At 40.2% G+C, this 12,341-nt stretch overlaps 2 protein-coding genes across 3 annotated transcripts; both read right to left on the bottom strand.

The window, feature by feature from the left end:
• Nucleotides 1-348: 348 nt before the first annotated feature.
• Nucleotides 349-7,753, bottom strand: LOC125900270 (toll-like receptor 8). The gene is made up of 2 exons (XM_049595177.1): nt 7,191-7,753; nt 349-4,055 (listed from the first exon to the last, which is right to left on the bottom strand). The coding sequence occupies exons 1-2, from the start codon at nt 7,191-7,193 to the stop codon at nt 969-971; spliced, it is 3,090 nt and encodes a 1,029-aa protein (XP_049451134.1). The 5' UTR covers nt 7,194-7,753; the 3' UTR covers nt 349-968.
• Nucleotides 7,754-7,767: 14 nt separating this feature from the next.
• Nucleotides 7,768-11,353, bottom strand: tlr7 (toll-like receptor 7). Of its 2 annotated transcripts, none has more exons than XM_049595175.1 (2): nt 11,249-11,353; nt 7,768-10,935 (listed from the first exon to the last, which is right to left on the bottom strand). In XM_049595175.1, the coding sequence occupies exons 1-2, from the start codon at nt 11,261-11,263 to the stop codon at nt 7,780-7,782; spliced, it is 3,171 nt and encodes a 1,056-aa protein (XP_049451132.1). In that variant the 5' UTR covers nt 11,264-11,353; the 3' UTR covers nt 7,768-7,779. The 2 variants fall into 2 exon arrangements, with proteins under 2 accessions (XP_049451132.1, XP_049451131.1); XM_049595174.1 differs by having other exon boundaries at nt 11,243-11,350.
• Nucleotides 11,354-12,341: the final 988 nt, after the last annotated feature.

Here is a 12,341-nt window from a genome sequence, read left to right as displayed (position 1 = left end):
AACCAGACTATGATAACCCTCCTCAAATCAAGATAGTGAGTTATATTTCAGTGTCTGATTATTTGTTTTTCATTTAAATGCTTCTTCACTGGTGTGTGTCTTTCCTGACATACTGTGCCTTGCTGCCATTTGTTATGTAGCTGCTGAGTTGATGGCAGCTTGTTTATTTTCTCACTTTACATTCCTAATTCATCCTCACTCACATCAACTGGGAGCATGTTTTTTACCTTCTTCTTCGTCAAAATAATATTGAATTTATTCTGTCAATGGAAGAAAAGTATGTGTAAAATACAAGCAAACAGTATGCTCTGCAGAGAGGACTCACAGAATGCACTGTTAACTACACAGTTTCATAGCCTGAACTTTATTGAAACTAGTTATGATGATTATTATGCATTTGAACAATATATAAACTTACATACACAGTCACAGAAAAATGTCATGGTGGGAATCCATAAACATATGGTGTTACTTCAAGGCAACATATGCATTTTAAGAATTTTCTATAACTTAATTATCAAATAAAGCACATTAAACAATCAAAAATTAAACCACTCATTTATTATTGTGAATCCAGTTGTTTTCAGATTGTAAAATAATAGAAAAAGAGAGAGATGCTGGAGCTAAACCATGTGAGGAACGCCCCCCAAAAAGGGGACTTAACATGGCCTTCAGAGAGTCATGTGATAGTGACAGTGCAATTAGTTTCCCCAGGGGGGCACCTTTTTAGAGCATCGCAGCATAACTGAAGAAGTATTGTGTGAGTGTAAACAGACAACAATGGGTATGTTACCAAGAGGCAATACGGCACCATAGAGGGTTAATGTCTTTATTTGTCCTCTATTTAGCCCCAGGCAAAGTGATAAAACTGGTGATGGAGCAAAGCAGTGTTGATGTAGAACAATAGTTTTAAAAACAGATATTATTTTCCATGTGTTAAAATCCGCAGTTTGAAGTCAGGGTCGGGTTCACTTGCTGCTGAAGTACTTTGAATACGTCTTGTTGTACATCACCTGGTTGTCCACTCTGACCACATTCCTCAAGTTTTGCCAAAACCAGGGTTCCGCGGCAGCTGTTCTGGGCCACTCCACAACACTCTCCCCGCACAGCCTCCTCCTCAGGCGCAGGAAGTGAGAGTGCTGCAGGACGGGCTCCAGCATCAGCAGCACGATCACATCCACGTTTTCATCAAGCAGTCTTTGATGGGCGAGATATATCGCCAGCTTGAACACCCCAGTCTTAACGTAGCCCTCTGTTAAGACGAACAGGGTCTTGCGACTGTATCGGATGCTCTGAGCGAGGTTTTCCACCAGAGGGACACCAGGGGGCCAGTCCCTCTCCTCCAAACACAGAGGAAGATGCTTCTCTCCTTCTTCTTCTAGTTTCACACGCAGATTCCTCATCACCCACTCAGAGACGTGTGGATCTCTGGTGTCGTAAGTCACAAAGACATCATAAACACCGTCTGATGAGCTCAAGGATCTGTATCCCTTTAGCTTAGCTTTCATATAGTGTAGGACATAGGAGGCATCCCAGTAAAATAAGTGAGAAACTGTTGCCACAAACATAAAAACAATAATGAAGAGATTTGTTAGAATGTAGCTCAAGAACGCCTCACTGTCATTGACACACTGATTGATGTCGAAGTAGATCAGAACTTTGTCCTTCTGGTTCGCTGGTGTAGCACACGTCACCTCTGTGGTCAATCTAGGAATCTTTAAGTCACTGTTTTCAATCCACAGAATGAATTCTAATGAATCGCAGGTACACTGGAATGGATTTTTCTGCAAGAACAAAGTCTGAAGCTGAGATTCAGGTCTTGGTAGGAAGGTGGATTGATTGATGATGGTCAGTTTGTTGTGGTTAAGGCTAAGGGTCGTAAGGCTCTTTGCACCCTTAAGAAACCCACTGTCCAAGCGGGAAATGTGATTGTGACTCAGGTCAAGAAAAGTCAAAGTGAGGGTGACGTTTGAGTTTATACCTGTCACGTTAGATAAGGAATTGAAGCTCAGGTCTAACATTTGAAGTTGATGGAAACGCTGGAGTTTGTCCCATTTGAAATCACTAAGCTTGTTGTGACTTATGCGTAGTTTGGTGAGGTTACGTGGCAAATGTTCATAAACGTTGTCTGGAATCTTTGAAATGCTGTTGTGGGATATATCTAAGATTGTCAAATTAGTAAGATGAGTAAAAAGCATCGTATATGAACCATCCCTTTCTTTCCAAAGAGTCCCAAGATAGTTATTTGTAAACTGAAGTTCTGTTAATGATTTGCTGTACATCTGTTTTGTCGTTAATGTGTCAATGGAGTTATGACTCATATTCAGCACCCTCAGAGCAGGCAGATTTCTTGTAAAATTTAAATTATGCGTTACCCCGAACGCTTTAAAGTAGTGAGGGTTGTTACTGAGGTCTAGCACTTGTAGTTTCTGTAGTTCTTTGAAAGCGTTGCCATAGGCCAGATCAATCTTATTGAATGACAGGTCCAGGTATGTCAGATTAGGCAGTGAGGAGAACTCTGTTCCATTAAGTGCCGCTGAAAATCCATTTCCTGACAGGTTGAGACATGCAATATTTCCATAGCCCTCGAATTGCTTTGGAGAAATGAAGAACAGATTATTCGAGCTGAGGATTAGCACTCGTCCAGATTCGAAGCACTCCTTCTTGATAAGGCCGTGTGACAGCTCATAAACGAAATCTTTCGGATGGGGTCTCACGAGCGGTGCAAAGGAAAGGTCCGACCTCTGATTGTATCCATCACTTTGAAATGGGGGACTTTTCCCTGGAGTGGGATACAGCCTGTTTTCTGCGAGGTATATCGTTTTCAGGTTCAGGAATTTGCTGAATATGGTGGAATCGGAGTGAATAATGAAATTAGTCCCTAAGTTCAGGGTAGTCAGATTTTTGAGCTCATACAGAGGTTCAAGTGTGCCCGGTCCAATATTCTGGAAGACCAAAGCCTCCATATGCAAAGTTCTGAGTGACTTGAGTTTTGAAAACTCTTTTGAGAGATTTACTGTCGTAGGGTAGTACTTGAGAGCAAAGTTGAACGAGAGATCCATTCTCTCTAACTTTGGAATATATTTTAGGTATGTTGACTCTTGAGTGATTTCTTTTAGCAAGAAGTTAAATGACAGGAACAATTGTTTAAGCTTTTTCAGCCTCTCAAACCAGGAGGGATTCAGGTGGTCCAGTGAGTTTCCTCCCAGGTTCAGTATCTCGAGCTGTGTTAGATTGTGAAATGCTTCAGGATGGATCATAAGAGAACCATTTTGGCAAGGAACACAGGGATAGGGAGCATTATGACATCTTTGACAGTTCCCTTGTATTTTTAGGGCTTTTAAATTTTGTAGTCCAAGAAAATCATATTTAGATATTTGCTGTATCATATTAGAAGCCAGAATTAACACGCTCAGTGATTGGGGTAATCCTTTGGGAACGTGAGTTAAGTTGTTAAAGGACAAGTCCAGAGTGCCCAGTTCGGTCATGACTGCAAAACTGTCCTCCATAATTGTAACAGATCTCCCACAAGGATTCCACGTGTAGCAGTTTCTGGATAACAATAACTTTGTCACGTTTGTTAAGCCAACAAGGCTACTGTTATCCAAAAACATAATCTGGTTATAGCTCAGATCGAGGATTTCCAAGCTAAGAGGGAGGTTGCCGGGAATTTCATTCAGACGGTTGCCGGTCAGACTCAGTTTGTGCAGTTTGGTCAGATTTTTGAAAGCGTTCGCAGCAATGATCACTGCTTTGTTCTTGTTCGCCCAGCTGAGATCGAGTCGAGTCAGACTCGGCAGGTTGGGAAATGACTCAGCCGAAATATTCTTGATTAAATTTTCTGATAAGTCGAGCTCAGTTGCATTGCTGGTTATCCCCTGAGGGACTGCGTTCAGACGACGCCCTCTGCAGTCAAACAGGACCTGAGAGGTATTGTAGGATGTGACATCACAAGGGAACTGTTGAGACATCCATAGAGGTTTGCATGCAGCAGGCTGGATCTCATGGTGGCAACACAAACAGAACAGCAGCAAGTGCATCCAACATGTGACAATCTGTAAACAAACAATAGAGTTAGTTTAATGCAGCAACTTTAACTTATAGTCAGTGTCATGTTGCATCATATAATACATAATGAATTCTGTGTTATATTAACAGAATAAGTTTGGTATTTTTCAACCTGGACTCTTTTTTTTAACCATGTTTTTGTGTCTGAGTGACTAATGGTGACGGCAATTTTTGAAATTGGTCCAGTTTTGAGTGAGAGTGCTACCGGCAAAACAGGCTGCAATGTAATCACTCAAGGCATATTTGCACTCTCAGTTGATGTCTAGTCAAAGTGCTTGTTTTAGGCACTGACAAATTCAGATTATTATTCTGAGTGTCCAACAGCATCATGGACAGGACCCTTCAGAGGTCGACCTTTTTGTTAAAGTTAGATCCCTTTTGATTGACCAGAAACAACAACCCTGAAATGGCTGTTGCCAAACTCACCCGACTCCATTTAAATAAACAGTAATTTTATCATTATAAAATGCACATCATTCAAAGTCAGCAGAAACAAATGAAACTCACAAAAAACATTTTGGTTCATCTTTCCGCTGTTCCATCAATCACCAGCTCTGGTTACCAGCCCTTAATTCACCCAGGTAAAGTATGTGGGCTCTATACCAGGGTGTCTGCAGGTCCTTAAAAAGTCTTAAAAAGTCTAAATGTATAAATATTAAGCCTTAAAGGTCTTTAAAAAGTCTTTGATTTAAATTTGTGAAATTTTTACTTTATTTGCACTCACCTACTGGCAACATGTAGATGAATCTAATTCACTCAAATGACCATATTCTTACATAAAACCTTCCTCTGCACTATAAGTACCTTTAAACTCACAATGCTTAAACAAGACAAAGATGATTTGTCCAAAAATCAGTCTTAAATTTGGTTGAAAATGAACTTGAAATGGTCTCAATAAAGTATGTAATGTAAGTGTCTGATATCTGTAGACACCCTGTATAAATGCTAATATTACTGTGAACATAAATTGATGGTGCAAACATGCCTCAAGTGTCTACAGTGTAGCCTGTTTTGCTGGTACTGGTGCTGGCTGCAGGACAGAAAAATGTGGGGAGATTGGGGCCAAATTGGAGAAAAACAAACTTACCTTTTAAAACACAGTCAGAATGAATAATTACAGCAACCAAAACCTGTTCCAGTGTTCACATGTGCACCTAAGGTTTATGTTTAATAGCTGTTCAGAGTGGTACCACTTGTATCCAGAGGGTGGCAGCGTTCTGCAGGTTAAATATCACTCAACTGGAATAACCGCCCTGGGTATTTTGAATTATGAATTCTGTTATCTCCTTACAGCCAGGCTATGTAACAGTTGCTCAACAACGGCTATTGAATATTAAAAGGGGAACACCACCTGAATTAAGAATTCAAATGTGTTATTTCCATGGCCTAGGAAAGTTCAATCAGTATTTGTGAACATGAGTTACTATCTCTCAAAGCCAAGTACGTCTCAAACTTTTAATGTCATCAGGCAAAGTCTGGAGCTGCTCCACAGACAATGAATGGGAGCCTGATTTTATAGACTCACAGAATATTCGGTGTCTTTTTTATACCCAAATGAGCTTCACTCAATTGTAGTCTTAGTTCTGAAACAGAAAATGTACCCGTACACTCAGAACACTCCCCTGGGTGCTCTCAGTGTCATCTGTAACATATTTCCCAATTAACTGTCACTGGAGCAGCTCTAGACTTTACATCTATGACATCATAAATGTGAGTTTTAGCACACTAGTTTTTGACTTTGGGAGAGAGTTGTTCATGTGTGCTAATATTTTTAAAGGCCAGTGTCTTAGACCATAGGAATAACGAATGAATTTTAAAATATTAGTGTAGTTCCCCTTTGAAGTGACTGCAACAGAAGCACGGGTATAGTGAAAAGTCATAAAGTCATAAAGTGAATTGACTCAGTAATGTCAGAAACGCAACAATATGTGTCTAAACATTATTAACCACTATAAGCTACTGGACATACCAGACCAAATACAGCTGTAGCCACAAACCCCCTGAGTGTATTGAGCTAAACAAAGGTGTGTTTTATTGCATATCATTTTTTTTTTTTAAAGTAAGTTATTTCTACCTCCAAAAGGTAGCAACTGATTTCCCTTTATTTACATAAAGGTAGGTGCATGCTCATCAAATGGAAATATTTTTGGAAATGTCTTATGAATTATTGTAGACAGTTTTAACAAGATGCTAGCCTGACAAGCATGGTATATTTGGAATTTAAAATAAGGTTTTATGGGTTTGAGCAATGTTTGGCCGCACACTCACAGCACAAGTTTATAATCACTTGCCCACAGACAGGTCGCTGCTGTTATTCTATAAAAATGAAAGCAAGTACTGATTCTTTGTGCTGATACTGATACTGTTTCTTTGTGAGTAAACCAAGGTTATTATAGTTAACTAAAACTAAACTAAAACTAGGTGTGAAAAAACATTTTAACTAAAATACAAGTAAAAATGTTAGAATAAAGCAAAATCTAACAATATTGTGTACTTACAAAACTAACATAAATGAAATGAATGAAATCGTCAATTTGGTAAAATTTGTCAACTCACAGGAGTGTTGTGTTTGTATTGTAAAACCTAAACTTCTTAAATCTTGCCCCAGACATATACCCATCATATTATAATAATTAAAACCTAGTGAATCTAATAAAATATAATCTAAAACTTAACATTTTTAAACAATAACAACTAAACTGAAACAAGCAAACCCACTCTGGAAACTTACTGAAACTTAACTGAACTTAAAACAAAATTAAAGACAAAATTAAAAATGAAAATGAATGAAAAAATGCAAAACTATAATAACTCTGGAGTAAACTTTAATGCACTGTATTTACTAAAGAACACCACATTATCAAAAATGCACAACAGTTTTCAATGAGTTTTCAGAGTCAAATAAATGTATACACAGTTACACCAAGTAGCACTAGTGCTGCAAAGTTCATCAAGGAAGGACAAAATCATTACATATTATATTACAAATACATCCAATCAAAAAGCACATGCAGAAATCTGACGAGTAAAACATTTGACTTCCAGCAGATAAATGTAATCTCTGTCGTACATTGAGCAAAAAAATTAAAATATACAGAAAAACTTGTATCAATAAAACTCACCATTGCGCAAGCACTGTTGATTCTTCAATGACAACCTTGAAAAAAGAGATGACCTTTATGGCACTTTGCCTTTGGGTAAAACTGAAAATGGAGTATATGTAAAAAACTGTCTGTGTCTTGAGTGTCAACAAGTCTCCACAAGTCAAAATATCCCCCCACTCAATCTCTGTTTTCTTAATCTTGAAAATACAGCAAACTTTTTTTAAAAATTCCCCCCGTTACTGAAGTCCAACGTAAGCAACAAACTGCAACAAACTTCTCAGAGCAAGGCTCTGGGACAGAAGTAGCATGTGAATTGAAGAAGTGCATTTCTTTCATTTCCCCTTTTCATATGATAGCAGTTTTGTTGCCATCTCAGAAAATTAGAATTATCTGTGGAGATGGCAAAGAGTGGCAGCCAGTTCCCCTTTGAGTGACAGTAAACAGGGAATCTAAAATTAGCACACAATAAGCCATTGAAATTACAATAATATTCTTTTTCTTACATTTAAATGGGTTGCTCAAAGTTCACACATTGTTATTTACATACAGAAGTACATTTAGAGCAGTGCTAAAGAAAGGAGGAACTAAGTATGACAGTTCATTGTCATTACAGTGTTTCTTTGAAGAGGTTGTTGTATTGTTTGTGACTCTCAGTTGCTAATACACTTCTTAGGCTGAACCAGAAGTACAACTGGGCTTGAGGGTTTGTTGGCCAATCCAGCACAGAGCGCTTGTACAGTCTCTTCCGTAATCTCAGGTACTTTGAATTGCAAGGTACTTTCTCCAAGAAGATCAATACGATAACGTCATCTTTTTCATCCATTAGCCTTTGGTGGGCCATGTAGAAAGCCGTCTTGAAGTTGCCGCTTTTGAGATACCTGTTGGTGAGAATGAACACGGTCCTCTTGCTGTTGTTGATGCTCCTGGAGAGGTTGTCTATCAGGGGGCATCCGGGAATCCAGTCCCGTTCCTCTAGACACAATGTGAGCTGACGGTCTCCGCTGTCCTCAAGATGAGGGCACATTTCCTTCATCACCCACTCTGACACCGCAGCATCCTCCTTGTCGTATATCACAAAGGCATCATAGGCTGAGCTTTGGGAGTACAGGCGGCCGTAACCTTTGAGCTTTGCCCTGCAGAAGTGGTAGATGTACCAGACGTCCCACAGGAAGAGATGGCTGGAGATTGACAGGGTGAGGAAGCTGAGGACAAGGGTAGTCATGAGGGTGTAGAGGATGATTGACAGATAGTTGTACTGGCAGGCCAACAGGTCCACCGAGATCACAAGATGACCTTTTTGCGCCTCTGGACTAGCGCAAGTAACATCCGTGGCCAGTTTAGGGATGGTGACTGTGGTGCTGTTGAGCCACTTGATAAACCAAGTGGCGTTGCAAGTGCACAGGAATGGGTTGTTGTGCAGAAGCAGCATGTCCATCTGATCCATGACATCATCTGGAAAGCTAGATTTGACAATGTGTTGTATGTGATTAAAACTAAGATCAAGATGTTTTAAGTGGAAGGCATCCTTAAGGAAATCTGGGGTGAGTTCCACAATCTGGTTTTTCTGTAAAAGGAGCTTTTTGAGAGATTTGGGACAGGTTGTTGACAGCATGGCTGGAACAGTAGTTAAGATGTTGCCACTGAGATCTAAGACCTCCAAAGACTGTATCAGTTGTAGTTTCTTCCAATCAAAGGATCCATCTTTTAGTTTGTTGTTTTTGATGTAGAGCTCAGACAGTTTGTCCGGCAGACCGCTGAACACTCCCGGCGGAATGAAATTGAGGTTGTTATGAGAGATGTCAAGGACAGACAGATTAATTAATTTCTTAAAATAATTGATATACCTGGTGTCCCCGTCTCTCCACAACATATCTAACCGGTTATCTCTGAACTCTAACCTCTCTAGAGATTGACTCTCCAGCTCTGTATTGGTGGAAGTAGAGATCTTGTTGTGGTTCATGCGCAATATCTTGAGCTTTTTCAAATTGCTAGTGAAGTTAAGCATGTGAGTCAAGCCCTCAGACTCAAAGTAATGGTTGTTGTTACTTATATCCAAGACAACTAGATTTTTCAGCTCTTGAAACGCAGTTGAGTAGAGCAGGTCCAGCCGATTCCAGGAGAAGTCTAAATATTTTAAATTAGTCAGATAAGTAAATTCAGAGCCATTAAGGCTTTGGCTCATTGCATTTCCAGACAGATTGAGGCATCTCAGCTCTGTTAGATTTAAAAATCTCGAATGCAAGAAGAATATGTTGTTCCTGCTCACATCCAGGGTTTTTCCAAACTCACTGCATTTCTTGTTGACAAAGGATGTGACAGTTCCAAGTTCTTTGTATTTGTACTTGCAGCTGCGTGCATATTCATCATATCTGAAGTAGTGAATCTCTCTCACTTCCTTATTTCCGTACTGAGCTGCAGCTGACATGGGAGACCAGTGCAAGGGCTCTCCCCCAGAGAAACCAACAGCATCTTGGCTGTCAGAGGGGGAGGATATTTTGTTGTCAGACAGGCTGATTATTTGAAAGCTCTTTAACTCCATCAGAATACTGAGGTTTGCCATTTTAATAAAGTTTGTCCCCAGATCTACAACCTCCAGCTTTGTGAGCTTTATCAAAGGAGCAATGCTCTCTGGCTCCAGCTGCTGAAACACATAGCCTTTTAGTCTGAGAATTCGAAGGGATTTGAGTAAGGAGAAACTGCAGCTCAGCCTCAGCGTTTGAGGGTACCTTTGAAGCTCGTAGTTAAATGAAAGATCCAGTTCTTCCAGTTTGCCCAGGAATTGTGGGAAGCTTGTGTATCCTATATCTGTTGCTAAAAAGTTTGACGAGAGATCGAGAACTCTCAGGTCTGACATGTTGATGAACCACTTAGGCAGCACGTATGTCAGGGAGTTGCTGTGCAGGCGGAGCGTCTTTAGTTTTGTCAACATTTTAAAAGCATCCTTGCTGATTTTCATAGGGGAATCATTTGGGCACGGGATGCATGGGAAAGGAGCGTTGTAACATCTAGGACAGTTTCCGCTAATATCTAGAATCTCAAGGTTAGTTAAGTTTTTGAAATCCTCGTCAGTAACTTCTTGGATTTTGTTGTTGTAAAGGTACAATTCCTTCAGACTTGTGGGAAGTTGATGTGGAATAAAGGATAAGTTGTTTGATTTAAGACTCAACAGTTTTAAATTGTTAAGCTGTAAAAATGCATCGTCCTCTATAGTATAGTTATTATCACATGGGTTACGGTAATAGCAGTTTTGACCGAGGTAAAGCACCTCAATATTTCTGATGTCAGAGAGGTTTGCTTTAGAAATGTTATAAATGTGATTCACTTCCAAACTCAGCAGGATCAGATTTGGAGGCAGGCCTTTTGGTATACTAGAGAGCTGATTACCATCTAGATACAGTGCTCGCAGGTTCGTCAGGCTGGTAAAGGTGTTTTCTTCTATTATCACACTCTCATTGCACATGCGGTCCTTGGGGCCAATTTTAATGGGCACACAGTTGCACCTCATGTCAATCTCAGTCAGGTTCTCCAGACCGCGAAAGGAGGTGGAGTTTAATTTAGGAATATGGTTGATGGTGAGCGTCAGGTTGGTAGTGTCTCTGGGGATGCCACGGGGGATGTCTTTGAGGCTCCTCTCTGTGCAGTCTACCGTCACCATGCTCCCGTTGTTGGCCTCGCTGACATCACATGGCAGGGTTTTGGGGTAAGAAACGCTAGCTGTTGATGTGGAGAAGCAACACCACAGGCCCAGGAGCGCCACATAAATCTGTACAGAAATACAGGCAGTTCTATGAGAAATGTATGGAGCTGGAAAGCTGATTATACAGTGACTGAGAAAACACATAACACAAGAATCACATGCTAAAATCAACATTTTGAGTAAGGTATGTACAAATGCCACTTCATAATACAACTAGGAACTGATACAAGCTAGCGTTTCATTTTCCACCCCTGCATGTTGTTTACAGTCTTTCTCATCAAAGCCAACCTGCTATTTCACTACTTATAAATACAGTTCTAATGAAATTGGACCAGTTCTAATGAAATACAGTGTAGATAACAAGATAACTGACACTCGCCTGGTGGAAGAACATCGTTCACGTGAGACGAGGTCCTGCTATGAGTCCTGTTGTCAAGCTGGATCAAGTACTGAAAGAAGCGTAACATTGATGATCAGCTCGAAGATGATGAGATGAAAGTAACAGGTGGCAGGGTTAGCCCCCCGTCTGTATAATTAGCCAGCATCACTTCCCTGTTTTCTCAAACCACACATATCTTCCATCTTTTATAATGTGTGCTTGGTAGCTGTTTACTGATTGCCTTTGTTTCACAATGGTGCAAACATATGGTTTATCCTGAAATGACTGTGAAGAGGTTTCCTTTAGAATAGAAGGGTCAAGGATAATAGTCTGTTGCTCTTATAGAAGAGTGTGACAACACAGCTGGAGGAGTTGTGGGTTACCCGGTGGCCGCTAACAGAAAGAGCTGTTTCATTTCTGATCAGCCTGCAGGGGAAAGTGAAACCGATGCTTGGGTTTTGGTCTACCAGTTTACATGTGAACATGCTATTCTGGCAAAAGGCAGAGCTTAAGCTTGGGCTACTTTGCGGCTCCACGGCTGAGTAACATTCACTCTAACACGTGATCTGTCTACACAGTATTTATGTTTGGTCCTTTATCTGAGAAAAACAATGCAGGAATAGACATTGCAGTTTTATAAAAAGCATCCACCTGGTCAACCCCTTTTAGTTAAACGGCATGATGACAAAGAAGCTTTTTAGCCATGCTAGCAGCAGGACTCTTAGGATCAGTATTGGGATTAATGTGTTACTGTAATTCCACCACTTTTTGCAGGAACTAGACATGCAACTAAATACTTTTTCAAATAAATAACGTAATTGAAATGACTGAAATTTATATGGGCTTATTACTTATTACTATTTACTGGACTTTTTTCCCCGGTTAGGATCTAATGTCACCCATAGTGATGAGGGGATCAGGTGAGCAGCGTTCATTCCCTACCTCTTGTGTGTGTGTTTGATAGCCACAGAGAGAGAAACAGAGGTAGGGAAAGAGAAGGTGGAAGGTGGAAGGTGGAAGGTGGACTATTGCACACAATGTTTCTGTATGTTATTAGTAATGTTTGCTTTCTGTTATTCAGAATGCTACGGTA

Source organism: Epinephelus fuscoguttatus, linkage group LG13 (genome assembly GCF_011397635.1).
Source record: "Epinephelus fuscoguttatus linkage group LG13, E.fuscoguttatus.final_Chr_v1".
In the NCBI taxonomy this organism is placed as follows: domain Eukaryota; kingdom Metazoa; phylum Chordata; class Actinopteri; order Perciformes; family Serranidae; genus Epinephelus; species Epinephelus fuscoguttatus.
The sequence above is the reverse complement of the archived record's forward strand: the minus strand, read 5'-3'. Positions and strand labels throughout refer to the sequence as shown.

Excerpts from the sequence above, each read along its gene's own strand:
- tlr7 (XM_049595174.1), bottom strand. The coding sequence starts at position 11,263 with ATGTTCTTCCACCAGGCGAGT. Across the intron at positions 10,936-11,242 it reads TGTTCTTCCACCAGGCGAGT|ATTTATGTGGCGCTCCTGGG; the intron begins GTCAGTTATCTT and ends ATTTCTGTACAG.